Below are 16,877 nucleotides of genomic sequence, written 5' to 3'. Positions count from 1 at the left end.
CTTCAGATTCTGTATCTCTTTCTCTCTCTGCCCCTCCCCTGCTCGCACTCTCTCAAAAATAAACAAACATTTAAAAATCTAGGAGGAAGTCTTTGAAATTGTCAACAATGAGTATATCTGAGTAGAGGGATAATGGGTGCCTTTTACACTATTAGTTATAGTTTCTGCATCTTTTCTACAATAAACATATTCTTTCCAAATTATGGAACATTTGGGAGTTACTTAAAAAGTAACTACAAAAAAATAAAAAATGACTCTAAAAGGTAGGTTCCCTGGTTGGACACACAAATGAAGTTAAACCAAAGTACACACTGATTAGCCAAAGCTCTGGAAGCATTCCCCTAGTGCATTCAATTTATTTTTTATATTAGCAGTAGCACCTAAGGGCATTGAGCACCCCCTGTGTGCCATGCACTGTTTCAAGCGTTTCATATGTAATAACTTAATCTTCAGGGGAGAAAACAGCATTTGATTAGTTTGCCAAAGCCCCATGGCCATTCAGCAGTGGGGACCGAATCTCCAGCCCTGCCTGCTCCTCTCTGGAAACTGAGGACCTCCCAAATACAGAGTGACTGGGAATAATTGTCATTTTAAAATTTATAATCACAGCTCTTTGTCTTCAATGGGGCATATGTTGGCCAAGCCCCTCTCACCAATCCTGTAAGCCCCCTTTTATTCCTTGAGGCCCCATCTCCTGTGGAAAGCACAGCAGTTGCTCAATACATACTGGGTTATTCCCTGCATAAGCATAAACAGGAATTATCTGCAAAGAACAGAATTAACAGCTCTGCATCTGAAGGGGAGGAAAGGGGTCCCTGCACCATCCAGGGCACAATCCCCACCTTCAGCCCATGAATGAAGCATTATAACCCAAGTCTTGATACTATAAACTCGTAGTGTGAGAGCAGGCACAGGGAACAGCCCTTGGGTCCAAGGGGCAGCCTTCTGGGCACTGAGGTACAATCCCAGGGGAAGCAAAGAGAACGACACCCTCAGACACCCTTTAACACCCCTCAGACACATCATGACCTCTGCTTTCTCAGGGGCCAGGTGCCTCCCTGCATCTCTGAGCAGTCCTCTCTCCTGATGCCCAAGACCCTACTGGACATGACAGATGACTCCGTCTCTTATGTATCGGGATGGACCTGGCTGTGCACCATCCTGGGACACTTGAGAAATCAGTCACCAAGGGGCACCTGGGTGGCTCAGCTGGTTAAACTTCTGACTCTTGATTTTGGCTCAGGTCATGATCTCACGGCTCTTGAGTTCGAGCCTTCTATTGGGCTCTGTGCTGACAGCGTGGAGCCTGCTTGAGATTCTCTCTCTCCCTCTCTCTCTCTCTCTCTCTCTCTCTGTCTGTCCCTCCCCTGTTCATGCTCTCTCTCTTTCTCTCAAAACAAATAAATCAACTTAAAAAAAGGGGGGCGGGCATCTGGGTGGCTTGGTCAGTTAAGCATCTGACTTCAGCTCAGGTCACGATCTCGCAGTTCATGAGTTTGAGCCCCACGTTAGGTTTTGTGCTGACAGCTCAGAGCCTGCTTCAGATTCTGTGTCTTTCTCTTTCTCTGCCACCGCTTATGCCCTGTCTCTCTCTCTCAATAAACACTAAAAAACAAATAAATAAATCAGTCACCCAGATCACTGTCAGGGGAGTCCAGCAGAGCAAGGCTAAATCAGAGCGAAGGGTTTCAGAACCCCATTTTGCACCAGTTACTCCCCCTTGGCCAAGATTTTCACACAGTGGGCTCCTTTTTACTCAGCTTCCAACTTACTTAGCTGTCATCTTCTCAGAACCTCACACAGCCCCATCTAGAGTGCTCCTTGCCTCACTGCCCCATTTTGTTTTTGGTATCCACACAAGCAGGCACTTTGCCTGTTCACTTCCATATCCCCAGCATCTAGAACAAGGGTCAAGAAACGGTGGCCCATGGCCAAATTTGATCTACCACCTGTTCTTAGAAATAAAGTTTCACAGGAGCACAGCCACCCATTCTTTAACTGGCAAGCTACCAGAACAGAGCTCAGTAGTTGCAGCAGGACTATATGGCCGAAAGAGCCTAAAACAAGCACAATCTGGCCCTTTACAGAAAAGGTGAGCTGATCCCTGATCTAGGCACACAGCAGGCAAACAGTAACTGTCTGGGAAAGTGGAAGGGGAAGGAGAGAAAGGGAGGTGGGAGGAAAAGACAAAGGAGGATGAAGGTGGGGACTCTGGAAGAGAGACTGGTTCCAACATGACCTGTCAAAGGGGAGATGATGGAGGAGGAGGCTTAACCTGCCTCAACCTTCCCAATCTATCTGGGACCCTGAGACCTGTCATTCTGTCTGTCTCTACGGACCTGTCTCCCTGGACAGCCTGAGATTAGGTCAGATCTGGCCCTTCTCATGCTGTCACTGTGTTCTGATGAAAGCCTCAGCCCCCTGACTTCATGATGGCTGAGAGAAGGAAGAGTGAGTCTGGGGGAGTCCACACTAGGTTGCTGTCACTTACCACCCTGGGCTGGAAGAGGCAGCTGACACTAGCCAGACATGGTCCTACAAAAAAGCTGCCCCCTCAGGACCCCTGCCAGCACCCCTGAGAAGGAACCTTAACCCCCTTGTTCTTGCATTTTACCAGATGCTCCAGAGTGACCACCTTCCTCCTGCCTACCTTCAGGGCAGGCCCCTTCTCACTGGCCCGCTCGCTGGCGCGCTTTCCCTCCAGTCCCAGCTGCACAAACAGCTCCAGCAGGTTCATGAGGAGCTCATCCACGAGGTGCTCGTCTTGGATGTTGGCTGCGATGTTGGCCAGGGCATTGATCACTGCCAGGGAACAGTGCCTGGTGGAGAGAGAAATGACAGTTGCCACAACAGAAGGGCCTACGCTGCTGGGGTGAGGCTAACTCCTGCCTCATCATGCCCCTCTCAGTGCCTATGAACATATGAGCCCTCCAGAGGGGATGAACAACTCTGTTAACACCAGCCCCTAAAGGAAAGTCAGCTGCTATAGAAATGGCTTTAACCTCTCCAGACACACATTAAGGACCTTGGAGAACTGTTTAGGTTCTAGGAATCCACACCTAGGGAACTTGTGAAGGTCTTAGGACACTTCTTTCTGAGTGTTGAGAGCCCATTATATAGCTAAAATCCTGGCTGGACCTTGCTTTCAAATTATACATAGCCTTAATTCACTATTACCACCTATAAAACTTTCCTTTGATGATCAGCTTCTTCCCCACGCCACTCCACCATGGGGCTGATGTTAGTATTAGCTCATATCAGACACTTAGGAAGCACTTAGTGGCCCTGGGACAACCTATATCAGAACAGTGCTGGCCCCACGTAAGCCCTGGATATGAAACTGATGTCTCCCCAGCCAGACAGAGCAAACCAGTAAGGCTGGCCAGGCTTCTGAAGGTGCTGGGGACAGCCAGACCCTGCCACTTCCATGCTATGTGACCCTAGGTGACTAACTCATCATTAGCCTCAGTTTTCCCCTGAGTAAAGCAAGAATTAAATAATTCCCTCTTCACAGGGTGTAGGAGGAATTAAATACTCCATGTGAAATACGGAGCTCACCATCTGGCTCCTGGAAATCTCCAAGCAAACAGCACCCCCTTCACAGACATGTGAAATCCTGGGAGGTAAGGGCAAATAAATGGCAGTAATGGTTTCCACTGGTGAGGAAGAGGACAAACCACTTCTGGTGGCAATATCAGAAAAGGCTTTAATGGAATAACAAACTGGAGTCAGAAGTTGAAAAGTTGGTAGGCATGGAGAAGGCCAAGTACTGCCCACAGCAGTAAGATGGAGGCAAGGGTCAAAAGGAAAACAGCAAGAGGAAAGATATGGAGGAAGGGGTGTGAAGGCCAAGGAGGTACAGGAGTCACTTTCAGGACAAGGAAGCAATGAGGGAAAGAGTTGTTTCAGTCCATATGTCAGTTTCTTCACAGAGACCAGGATGGACAGGATGGATGGACAAAGGGAAGGTGAGCTGACTGTCTCCCTAAACTAGTCCTCAGGCTGTTCTGGTAGCCTAGGCTCCCACAGATGATCTCAATTACCCACACAACTAGAGACAGGCATTCATTTGACAAATGAAAAAATGGAGGTATAGAGAGGGTGAGATCATTTTTGGAAGTCACATAGCCACACTCCCACCCACTAAATTGACTTAGAGAGAATCTCAGAGTGAGGCCTGCATGTAACGGTCAGGAGACGAGAATAGAAATGCCAACAGAGGGGCAACCTCTCTTCTTGCCCCGCCTCTCTGCCCCTCTCTTCCCTTGATCTGTCAAACTCTTTGTGAAATCCTCCATATGTGGAAAAATGTGCCATGCCCTTACAGCATTCCCAGTAAGGGCAAGGAATAGAAAAGGAAGCATATCTTAGACTTCTGGAAAAACTGGCCAGACTTTACACAAATATCAGTCTTGGGAAGATGTAAAATATCTACTCCCTTTGACCCTCCAAATCCCACCTCTCTGAATCTATCCTGAGGAAAGCATCAGAGACACTCACAGATATATAGCTATTGAATTGTTCAACGTAGCACTTACCAGCAGAAAAACTGGAAAACTACCTAACATCCAAGCTAGGGTACCAGAAATATCTGTTTAGAAATATCTTGATGCTGGGACACCTGGGTAGCTCAGTAGGCTGGGAGTCTGACTTTGGCTCAGGTCATGATCTTACGGTTTGTGAGTTTAAGCCCCATATTGGGCTCTGTGCTGATAGCCTGGAGCCTGTGTCAGATTCTGTGTCTCCCTCTCTCTCTGCTCCTCCCCCACTCATGCTCTGTCTCTTTCTGTTTATATATACATTGGAATACTACATGGCAATGAGAAAGAATGAAATCTGGCCATTTATAGCAACGTGGATGGAACTCGAGGGTATTATGCTAAGTGAAATAAGTCAGGCAGAGAAAGACAGATACCATATGCTTTCACTCATAGGAGGATTAGGAGAAACTTAACGGAGGACCATGGGGGAGGGGAAAAATAATTACAGAGAGTGAAGGAGGCAAACCATAAGAGACTCTTAAATACTGAGAACAACAACAAAAAAAATACTGAGAACAAACTGAGGGTTAATGGAGGATAGGGGAGAGGGGAAAATGGGTGATGGGCACGGAGAAGGGCACTTGGGATGAGCACTGGGTGTTATAAACCAACTTGACAATATATATTTTTAAAAAACAAAATAAAGGATTATCCATATTAAAAAATAAGTAAATGTTTTAAAAAATTAAAAAATAAAAAAATATTTCAGTGTTGTTATACAATGAGACACTACATAGCCATTAAAGGTGACAGGCACCTGGGGAACGTTAATTGCATGGCTGAGGTGCTATTACATAAAAAAGTGGGTCAGATGGGTGGATGCTTTGAGCCTGTCTGGAGTCAGGGAGGGTTTGGGGTAATGACACTGAGATACTGAGCTCCTGATGGCAGTCACATGGGGGCTTCACTTCCTGCCTCTGCATGCCCTAATTTGTAACACATAATGCTTTTGTAGGAAGAAAAGTTTATTCAAGAAACAAATCCCCAAACTTCACACTTTCAAAGAGGCTAAAAACAGTCAATGATCTAAAGTGACAATGAGGTCCAGACAGTTACCTATAGCCATGATCCTTGTAATCTTTAGTAGCTGAGTACACGACAGAGCTGGCCTTCACACTAATCTGCTGGAAGAGATTCCACACTTCCTGATAAATGTATTGCTGGAAGAGAGTGAGGGACAGTTAAACCATGTCATGACTTCTCCATGAAAGCCCCTCCTTGGAAAAACGCCCCATCATTCAGAGGGAAAGCTTCTGGAATCATGCATGGACCATAATAAGGGCCTGAAAGATCATCAAGGGCATCCATTCCTAAAGCTTTAGGCAAACCTCAAAAGCTAAAAGGGAGATGGTTTCAATTTAAATCCTATTACATGATATTAATATTAGCATGAAATAAGTTTAAACCTCTTTTTTTTTTTCTAGCTGTTAGGGAACCATGATACTATTCTCTTTTACTTGGAAAAAAATCTCCCTGTTCAATGTCCAAACAGTTGTGAGCACTTAACTCTACAGGGTAAGTTTTATTTACTTTAACATTCCTGATAGTCAGAGGAGTGTAACAAAGCTTGCATAGGGTTGTGGGTTTCACAGCAAGTCCTGCCTTACGTTTCCGGTGATAACCAGGCAGCCTAGCTGGTCGATGATGAGAACATCAAGGGGGGAGGGAGGCTGGCAGAATTTCTGTTGCAGGATCTGCAGAATTGGTTCCATGACCTTTGGGGTGTCCCTCAGGGCCACCGCAATGTGTCCCAAGGCTCGGATGGTGTGGTCAGGAATCAAGTGAGCGTCTCTATGAGAGGGAAAAACAGAAACATCCTCAGAATAGACCTCTGGGAAACAAAACCCAGAAGCTACACAAGCCACAGCTAACAGTGACAAATGTTACCACAATCATCTGACAGTGGCACCCCAGAATCCTTAACTAGTAGAAGAAACAAAGTCTCTGGCACTGGGCAATAAGACAGAGATCTTTCTCTGTCCCCAAACAGTGTTCCAGGATTGATACTCTAAGGTAGGTTTCAACTTAAATCATGGGATGGACCTGATGCACAACTCCAGGCTGTGCAAGAAAGAGCACAGACATGTAAGATACCGGGTAATCCCCACAGGCCTGAAGGGAACACCCAGATGCCCCCTCAGGGATGGGACGTACTTGTCACTCTCCTGGGAGATGTAGAGCCGGTTGGAGAGGCTGGCCAGGAAGGCCTCCACGATCACCGTGTCCACCGTCAAGCCAGCTTTCAGGCACCTGGGCCGCGAGGAAACCCACACGGCATTGGACATCAGAACAACAGAGGAGTGTTTTGTTTGCTTTTTTCCCCTTTGTCAGGTCCACAGAGTTTAAAAAACTGCTCTGAGCAGTTTTGCCCCAGAAATCTGAATGAAAGTCATTACACAGAATGAATTCAAAGAATTGCTGCAGATTTTGCCCACTTGATAAATATCTCAGTCAGAAACAGTAACTTCATTATTGGACCAGAACAGTTTCCTTCAGAATGGTACACTAACCCTAATCCCAATGTAAAATTTCCAGCACTGTTCCTTAACAAAAGTCACAGTAACTAATTCAAGACAGATGGTCCCAGGACAACTGAGGGAATATTAAATAACATATCAAGGTTTTAATAATATGGAGAAATGCTTATTTCCTAAAGAAAAGGGGGACTTTTAAAAGCCCGTAAGGACACAAAATCTTTTCAGGCATCTCTCACTTTCTGCATCTGTTTGGCTCGGAGGCCACAGAGGCAGAGAAAAGCATGTGTCTGATAGAGAGGGGCCATCATATTCTCTCGGTTGGGCTTGTGAGAGCAAAGAGCCAGAAATCAGAAGGAAAGATATATTTTTATATAAATCAGAATGTATGTGGTTCCTGAGTTTGGAGAACAAGAGTTCACATAGCTGGGGCCTGGGCAGCAAGGACACATGATCATATAAAACCCATCTCTTAAACTAAAAATTACAGAAGAAAAAAAAACATGACAATGTGTTGTTACCCTAGATGGATCTGTACATTGTACAAATTTTGTTTTTAATTATGTTTGTAATCAGAAGAAAAGAGGCTTTATTTTTTTAAAATGCAATGATCCCTCTTTTAAAATCAGATGTAGGTTTAAATAATAAGGAACAGGAGTGCCTGGGTGGCTCAGTTGATTAAGCATCCGACTTCGGCTCAGGTCATGATCTCATGGTTCGTGAGTTCAAGCCCCGCATCGGGCTCTGTGCTGACTGCCAGCTCAGAGCCTGGAGCCTGTTTCAGACTCTATATCTCCCTCTCTCTCTGACCCTCCCCTGCTCATGCTGTTTCTCTCTCTCTCAGAAACAAATAAAACATTTAAAAAAATAAAAATAATTCTAATAAAAAATAATCAGGAGCAAGCTTTAAAAAATTACAAGTGTTTCTTATTTTTTAATAAAATAATTATATCTGAAACTTGTTTCCTACCTCCCCAGGTCACCCATCCCTCTGGGCAGTTTCCCACCTGCAGATGTTGTCAATGGCAATATCCCGGAGCTGCTCGTACATGGAGGGTTGGCTCTTCTTTCCCGACATGACATTCAGGGTTGACTCAGAATGCTCGTTGGTTACACTGATTTTTATATCATTACCAGCAACTATATGTAAAAATTCAAGTATGTATTTGGTTAAGCCTGTCATTTTCCATTCCCTTGTCCGTAATTCAAAATCAAAAATAATATGCCAATCATTTTTAGCTTTTAAAAGCAACCCCTCTAGGGGCGCCTGGGTGGCTTAGTCGGTTAGCGTCCGACTTTCGCTTAGGTCATGATCTCGCGATTTGTGGGTTCGAGCCCCATGTCGGGCTCTGTGCTGACTCCCAGCTCAGAGCCTGGAGCCTGTTTCAGAGTCTGTGACTCCCTCTCTCTCTGACCCTCCCCTGCTCATGCTGTCTCTCTCTCTCCTAGAAATAAGTAAAACATTAAAAAAAAAAAATTAAAAAAAAAAAAGCAACCCCTCTAAAATGATTTGCACAAACATTTCAGAAACACAAGTGAGAAGAGAAAGGATGAAACAAACATGTTTAAACAAAGGGAAAAATATTTAGGTTGCAAAGTGATAAATATGCAACATAGCAATTTCTTAAAAAATGGTTCAAAAGTCCTGATGAACACCCACAGACACCCAGCCCTGAGCGTGAGACATGTCCTGTTCCCAAAGGTTATCTAGCTAACATGCACAAAACCAGTAAGGGCAGGGGGTGTGTGTGAGAGCAGGAACCTTAGAGCCACAGAGACCCCTCCTCATCCTGGGGTCCAGGGAAAAGTCACCTGCTAGGAGGTTGGTTTTCGTCATCTGAAGGGAGAGAAAAAAGCATCCACCTGCACAGGACTGGGTGGGATGAGCAGTACATTAGAGCCCCAGCAGGTGTTAATGAATGCTAACTGTTACAGGTGACCAGATTTGCTCTGAACTTGTGTCCTTGTTATAGAAACATGATAGTACACTCATGAGGCAGGGATAGAAACTAGATGAGATGGAGCACAGACAGTTCCTGGCCCAGTGTCTGGGACACACTGGATTCATGCTTTATACTGCCTCAGTGACAGAAAGAGCCAAAATCCCTCAGTGAAAGCAGGAGTATATGCCAGAGGAGGGTAGAGGAAGGAAAGAACTAGAGCTTGGAGGGGGTTATGTAGGGAAAGCCATGAAGAAAGGCACTAAGGAGGAATGAACCCAAGTACAGAGCAGGGTGCCCAGCCCAGCCACAACCTCTCGGTCACAAAACCATGGTGGACTTGCACACACTCCTTTTCTCGGAGCCTGAAGGGCACATGGCGTTTAGGGACTAGAGACGTGTCCTTGGGTACAGCCATTCATTACCTGTGTGGTACTGACTGTGGCATTTATAGAGCTTCACCAGCACAGGGGACGGAACAACCAGGAAGTCCCGCAGAGACGGCGTCACCGAATGTACCACCACTGGGAACCTCTCACACAGGCGGCCCAGACCCTGTAACACACCATTGACCTGTCACCCAACCCATATGTGGCAGGCCCAAGCAGTGGGATGCTAAATGCTTCAGAAACACAAGTTTGATCAGAAACTTCCAAGGTCAAATCTCCCAGGGCCACTTTGGCCACAAAGCATAAAAAGACAGAATAAGAGGAATGTCTAGACTCTGCTCAGCCTAAAGGGGAGATATATTGCTAAAGTGTGTCCATTTCTTTTGGAAGCAAATTTAGGGGAGAAAGGTACACAACATGATTCTTGAACAACAGCAGAGTTACTGGGATTTGTATTTCAGCAAGATAAGAGAGCAGAGCTGGCATCAGGAGATATCTTCAACACTTTGCCTGCGGCCTTGGGAATGGCCCAGTAGATAAAGGGTAGCCTCTTCACATAGGAGTACTCAGCTATGCCTGGAAATGATAGAAATTGCTGGCACACTGTCAGCAGTGACTTCCCACTCACTGGTGAATTGTGTCCACGGCAGGCTCTAGTTCAGGTTCCTAAAGAGACCAACAGCTTAGGACACCTGGGTGGCTCAATTGGTTAAGCATCTGATTCTTGATTTTGGCTCAGGTCATGATCTCATGATTCTTGGGATTGAGCCCCGTGATGGGCTCCTCACTGACAGCACAGAGCCTGCTTGGTTCTCTCCCTCTCTCTCTGCCCCTCCCTCACACTCCGTCACTCCCAAAATAAATAAATAAACATTAAGAAAAAAAAAAAAAAGACAATAGCTCATACTCTGCTGCTGGTATGCTAACCAGAGCCTGAATGATGCAGCAAGAATGGTTTGTTGATGGGATCGAAGCTTCTCCAGCGTGAGACTGACCTGCAGACAGCAGATAAGCAAGGGCAAATGAGCAATGATGACTTTGCTGGATGTCTTAGATTGCAGCTTCTCAGACAGCTTGATGCAAAGATTTTCTGCACCTAAATTCAAAATCAAAGGAGGGTGTGGGCAATTAGCAAAGGCCAATATTTACAAAATACATGTTCACCAAATTAATCACATAACTAAAAGCCTCGAGGCATACTTTATGCAGGTTTTATTAACAGTAAGTGGTTACACCAAGAAGCATTTACAGCAGGCATTCTTAACTGAAAACTCATCTCTGTTCCTTTTCTGTTGTTGTGAAAACACCACCTTGTGTCATATATGACTGCTCTCTCCTGTCTGCTGGCCCTGAGCTTCTTGTCCCCAGTGCTCTGCATGTGGCAGCCGTCCACAGTCCACTACGTGCTTCCCATTCTGCTGTTCACCCTACACAAGCACCTTTTCCTCCAGCACAGAGCTCCCACTTCACATAAAAGCCTAAAGAACCAGCAGGAAGCAGTGGAAAGAACACAGGCCCTGTAGCCTTGCCCATCACCTATGCCATTTCCTTAGCTGCGGGACAGGACACCAGACATCTGGGGCACAGCAGAGGCCAGTGCTCACCTTGCTCATCCTTTACGGCCCAGACCATGAGGTCCACACAGGCAGCATTTGCCTGGCAACGCAGCTTGAGAGGGCTCAGCTCATTGTGGATCCGGTCTGCATCATGCAGAATCTTCTGTAGCTCCCCCTGGCTTGTGTTGAACTGTTCCAGCACAAAATCATGGATCTCCTTCACAAAGGAGGTTGGGAGGTCTGTTGGAAAGGGAGCAGGCGTTGCAGGTGGAAACAAAACCACCAAAATTCAAGGCAGCATCTCTATGGTCTTTCTCTAACAGGAACCCAAGAGGAGTAGGTCTGCTGCTGGCTCCTTCGGTTTCAAGAGTGCCCACTGGGAAGAGCTTGGATAGGCTGTGCTGGCTGTAAGCACACACGCCACCTGGCACTCAAAGGAAATGACCATTTCCCAGGGAAGTGAGAGCCATGTTGTGTTTTAAGCAGTAAAATACTAAAACCTTAATGTATGAAACACAAAAACTGGCACGTATCATCATGGGAACTGGTCCAACTAACAATAAGAAATACTTCTGTGATTTTTAAAAATTTATTTAATTTTGAGAGAGAGAATGAGTTGGGGAGGGGCAGAGAGAGAGAGAGAGAGAGAGAATCCCAAACAGGCTCTGCACTGTCAGCACAAAGCCCAATGTGGGGCTCAATCTCACTAACTGTGAGATAATGAGATCGTGACCCGAGTTGAAACTGAGCCACCCAGGCACTCCAATTTTTTTTTTTTTTTTCCTTACAAGAAGGTTGTTGGCTATCAGCTAAGAGCAAAAACTGGTTGCAGCCTGAAGAAGAGAATGCCCTGGCTACAGGGCTGGATCTTTGGGGCACCCAGAGTTCACAGCTTCTTCAAGCTCTCATCCTTGGGGCCTGAAAACTCAGGAGAACCCCTGTGATGGGCACAAGTCAGAAGAGCCAAGGAAGCCAGCAACAAGCATCTCAGGTAGGGAAAAAAGCCTCAGGGTTGCTGGAGGTCAGGCTGAGCAGGGCAGTCCCTTCTACCCTCCTTTGTGAACTTAACGCTTGCTGGGGCCCCAGCCAGACTCAATCCCAGAAGCTCTTAAAATTGAATTAGGAAAACAGCTAACTGGATTACAGTATATCTGCTTGACAGAGTATCACACAGTCATCAAAACTTATGTTGAGGGGTGCCTGGGTGGCTCGGTCAGTTAAGCATCAGACTTTTTGGCTCAGGTCATGATCTCAAGGCTCGTGAGTTCAAGCCCCACGTTGGGCTCTGCACTGACAGCATGGAGCCTGCGTGGGATTCTTTTTCTGTCTCTCCCTCACTTGTGCTCTCAAAGTAAGTAAATTTAAAAATGAAAAACTTATATTGATAAAAACTATCCTGTAACCTAAGAGAAGAATGCAGAAAACATGTTTTAAAAATGTACAAAAAGGAAAATGGAAGGAAGGGCTCAACTTGTGTGTGTGCATGTACTAATCTATTAGGACACTTTCTCTGAGTTATAAGACTATGAGTGCCTGGGAATGCAAACTGGTGCAGCCACTCTGGAAAACAGTATGGAGGTTCCTCAGAAAACTAAAAATAGAACTACCCTATGACTCAGCAATTGCACTACTAGGTATTTATCCAAGGGATACAGGTATGCTGTTTCAAAGGGGCACATGCACCCCAATGTTTACAGCAGCACTGTCAACAACAGCCAAAGTATGGAAAGAGCCCAAATGTCCATCGATGGATGAATGGATAAATAAGATGTGATATATATATATGTATATATATACACACACACACACACATGTGTATACACATACACACATACACACACACACACACACACACACACACAAAGGAGTATTTCTCGGCAATCAGAAAGAATGAAATCTTGCCATTTGTAACTACGTGGATGGAACTAGAGAGTACTATGCTAAGCGAAATTAGTCAGAGAAAGACAAGTATCATATCACTTCACTCATATGAGGACTTTAAGATACAAAACAAATGAACAAACAGGAAGGGAAGCAAAAACAATATAAAAATAGGGAGGGAGATAAAACATAAGAGACTCTTAAATATGGAGAAAAAACAGGATTACTGGAGATGTTGTGGGAGGGGGGATGGGATAAATGGGTAAGAGACATTAAGGAATCTACTCCTGAAATCATTGTTGCACTATATGCTAACTTGGATGTAAATTTAAAAAAATAAATAAAAAGTTTAAGGGGAAAAAAAAAAGGCTATGAGTGCCTCATTTTTTTATTTTTTAAACTTCTTAAAATATCTGAAAAAGACACGTTGAATCATATACATGATCAGGTGATCAGGACACTACAACATGGCCATGTCAGGAAAGCCCCGGAGGAAGTAAATTCCACCAAAGAAGCCATCATGGATGGTATTAGAAGCACAGGATCATGGACAGATTTTTTTCCTCTTACTTGCTTTTTCTCGAAATTTCAGTAATGTGACATGCTACTTGTGTGTTTTAAAGCGGCCCCAGCAGAAAGGAAGTACAGACCTGTGGCAGTGCCCTGGAACCCAGTGTCATCACTGTCACATGTGAGCACAAACCATCTTTACCTTTCATGTAGTACAGAGTGTCGCGTAGCATCTTGAACATGGCCACGTAGAGAGGGTCGCTGAACGTGGTATAGTAGAGATCAGCACTAGGATTGGCCTGTGAGGGAGGAGAGGCACATGATCATGCCACAGAAACTCTCCCCTGGACCTCTGCCTTCTAGAGAGGCCTGGGTATTATATTCCTGACACAGCATTAGAGAGACAGAACAACCATTTATCCTGATTTACCACTTGGAACCCTTGAATTATTCTTCTCACCCTCTCAAGCATCAGGCAGAGGAAAACAACAGATAAACTCAGGCTATCCAGAGATGCCTGTGGGGGGCTGCCCCCTGCATCCCAGAAGGGCAAACAACCCTCCTCTTGCTGAAAGCTCGCTATCTTTGGCCATCTTACAGGAACTGGAGGAGGAGAAAGACAGCCAAGGAGCCACGAGACTGCTGTGAGATGATCTATTTAAAAGAGCCGGGACAGAGCAAGCTCTCAGGCGGCAGTTGTGTTGCCATTATGGGAGCTAAGCTGGAAACTCACTGATGAGCCTGTCTCTCCAGCCGTCCACTCCCCCACCTCCCGCCAAAAAAAACTTCTTCCAGTTCTCTCCATGCACAAGTTTACATCGGGCTGACCTCAGGGTGGCGCCCTCAAAAGGGACGTACCTCTATCACACCGGCTACGACTGCATCCAAGGATTTGAGAACAGGCTCCTCGACAATCTTCTTCACCTATCAGGGAAATAAGATCGCATGAGGCATGTGATGAACACAGTGAGAGACAGGAATGTCAGCTCCTTCTACTGAAGAACAAATCATGTTGACAGATAAAAACATAGAACAAGTATGAAAAATTGGATGGAAATGATAGACTAACAATATATTCATTATAGCTCCACATCAAACTATACACACAAAATGTCCTTAATTCTTCCATCACTTGGAATGTGTTTTCTTGCCCTCAATTGGAATAACATAAAAAGAGGAAAGGAACCAACTCCCTCAAATTTACTGACAGATTAGATTTTCATTTCCAGGATGTAAAAGCATTCAGACTCTGGGCATCACTGACAATTCACCCAAACCTCCTCCCAGACATCAGGGACACCTTCACAGATGGTCCTCAGCCCTGACGATTTCGCCTTTCCCACAGGCCTGGTTCACTGGCTCGTCTGAAGCTGCCTAGGTACTCAGAGTCCAACATACATTCTAACTTTCTAACAGAAGATATTATTTCCACCTGGTCTCTGTACCAGCACTTAGTACAGGGATGAACTATTCTGTCGACCTCAGAACGTCCTGGTAAAAACAGTCTGCTGCTGGGGCACCTGGGTGGCTTAGTCGGTTAAGCGTCCGACTTTCGCTTAGGTCATGATCTCGCGGTTCGTGGGTTCGAGCCCCGCGTCGGGCTCTGTGCTGACTGCCAGCTCAGAGCCTGGAGCCTGTTTCAGAGTCTGTGACTCCCTCTTTCTCTGACCCTCCCCTGCTCACGTTGTCTCTCTCTCTCTCCTAGAAATAAATAAAAAATTTAAAAAAAAAAAAAAAAAAAAAAACAAAAAAAAAACAACAGTCTGCTGCTCCTACTGTAGTACTTAAAGAAACTGATTTTTGAAATGTATAGACAATGGTAAACAACATGCCAGGAAAAGAAATGAAAAACTGCCCAGAAGAAGAGCTAACCTTGAGAAGTTAAAATAATATTGGAAAAAACAATTTACTCTATGAAGAATCTGAAACATGCAGCCTTCAGTTGGGATTTTTGACAGGGTACTTGAAAGAGCCATTTGACCATCTGAGAAGGCCACCCAGGCCACGTTCCATCTGGGACACTTATGCTGACTCGTTGAGGAAGAGCTTTCCTTCTTGAGGGCAACTCCAAAAACATGCTAGGCTATTTAGTAATTCATTGTGGCTCTATTCTCAGTAATTATTGCCAATGCTTTAATATCTTCCTAGGACTTCAGCCTAAAGCCATTCTTTTTGAGTGACTTCTGTTCACATGCCACACTAAAGAAGATGGCTGCTCTCTCCAGCACATGCTTCATGCTTTCAAAAGTGTAGTCTTTGTTTCCTCTCATTTTTTCCAAAGGAAAAAATCCCAACTTTAGGGTCGGAACCTGATAACATCTCCACCCTACCCACCTACTTGAATCTGTCTGAAGCAACCCAGCTCAGTCATAACACCTTCAGAGTCCCTGGATCAAAGACCCATCTGTTTTGGGATTGGGACAATGGCACCAATGTCTTCTCTGACTTCACTTCAGCAGTCACTCCTAGGTACCCAAATATGAAAAGTTTAGGTTTTGTACTGATCTAAAAAGAGCAGTGCATGGGAGGGAGTCAGGTGCAATAGGAACTAGACTGGGGGGTCAGACTCCCTGGGCTGAGCCCTGGCCCTGCCCTTTGCCTGTGTATCCTTGATGTATTTGGCACTGACTGCCTTACCTCTAAAATGCAGATGGATGGCTGCCTCCCCCACATGCCTGGTGCAAAGATTCAATGACAATAGATCGCACAAATGACTCCATGAATACTCCTCTCCTTCCTTCTTTAATTGAAAATTTATGACTTCTAACTGGTATTCTGAAATACTGAAAATCTCCTAGTTTTTCTTTAAAACAAAACAAAACAAAACAGGCTAACACCACTAGTAACATTACTGCTAGATGTACACAGGGTCTGTTGTTCCACCAGTGCTTTCCTTACCAAGTTTAAGAGTTCTCGAAGCATTTCTAGTGGAATACTGAATTCCTTATAGGTGATGCCGTTGAAAAGAGGAGAAACTGAGAAGCTGGAACTGATGGTGGAGAAGTAGTGATCGGGCTCCAGGGCACTCCCATCAGGTAAGCAAGACACTGGTAGGGAAGAGAACCAGAAAATCAGTCACAGTAACATACCACCAGGATACTTCCTCAGACTGATCAAGCTGACTCTCTCAATAACCAACAAAAGTGTAGAGTTTGCTTTTGTTTATACCCAATCCTTTGTTTTTAAATTAAGAAGTAAAGGCTGGAGGGTGCCTGGGTGGCTCAGTCAATTAAGCATCTGACTTCAGGATGTGGGGGGGAGGGGGGAGATGGGTATGGAGGAGGACACTTGTGGGGATGAGCACTGGGTGTTATATGGAAACCAACTTGACAATAAACAATTTGTAAGGAAAAAAAATAAAATTAAACTCAGGTGGAAGAATAATAAATGACATATTATATACTTAAAAAAAAAAAGCATCTGACTTCAGCTCAGGTCATGATTCATGAGTTCAAGTCCCACATCAGGTGAGCTCGAGCCCTGCTTTGGGTGAGGTCGCTTCTTTCTCTTTCTCTCCCTCTCCTTCCCTCCCTCTGCCCTTTGCTTACTTGCACCTTCTCTCTCTCAAAAAAAAAAAAAAAAAAAA

General features: G+C 45.0%; 1 protein-coding gene across 2 annotated transcripts in view; it reads right to left on the bottom strand.

Moving 5' to 3' along the window:
• PI4KA (phosphatidylinositol 4-kinase alpha) overlaps nucleotides 1–16,877 on the bottom strand; it is a 120,563-nt gene that overhangs the window by 72,279 nt on the left and 31,407 nt on the right. For both annotated transcript variants that reach the window (XM_039242823.1, XM_039242824.1), the window contains exons 8-18: nucleotides 16,190–16,338; nucleotides 14,150–14,215; nucleotides 13,494–13,590; nucleotides 10,949–11,140; nucleotides 10,340–10,440; nucleotides 9,381–9,510; nucleotides 8,023–8,155; nucleotides 6,696–6,791; nucleotides 6,149–6,332; nucleotides 5,598–5,701; nucleotides 2,651–2,819 (exon numbers count right to left, since the gene is read on the bottom strand). In XM_039242823.1, coding sequence (XP_039098754.1) covers nucleotides 2,651–2,819; nucleotides 5,598–5,701; nucleotides 6,149–6,332; nucleotides 6,696–6,791; nucleotides 8,023–8,155; nucleotides 9,381–9,510; nucleotides 10,340–10,440; nucleotides 10,949–11,140; nucleotides 13,494–13,590; nucleotides 14,150–14,215; nucleotides 16,190–16,338 — 1,421 coding nt within the window. The remainder of the gene's footprint in view (nucleotides 1–2,650; nucleotides 2,820–5,597; nucleotides 5,702–6,148; nucleotides 6,333–6,695; nucleotides 6,792–8,022; nucleotides 8,156–9,380; nucleotides 9,511–10,339; nucleotides 10,441–10,948; nucleotides 11,141–13,493; nucleotides 13,591–14,149; nucleotides 14,216–16,189; nucleotides 16,339–16,877) is intronic.

This window comes from Hyaena hyaena, unplaced genomic scaffold (genome assembly GCF_003009895.1).
Source record: "Hyaena hyaena isolate Hyena2069 unplaced genomic scaffold, ASM300989v1 scaffold_219, whole genome shotgun sequence".
Taxonomy (NCBI): Eukaryota; Metazoa; Chordata; class Mammalia; order Carnivora; family Hyaenidae; genus Hyaena; species Hyaena hyaena.
This window is presented reverse-complemented; position numbering and strand designations above follow the sequence as displayed.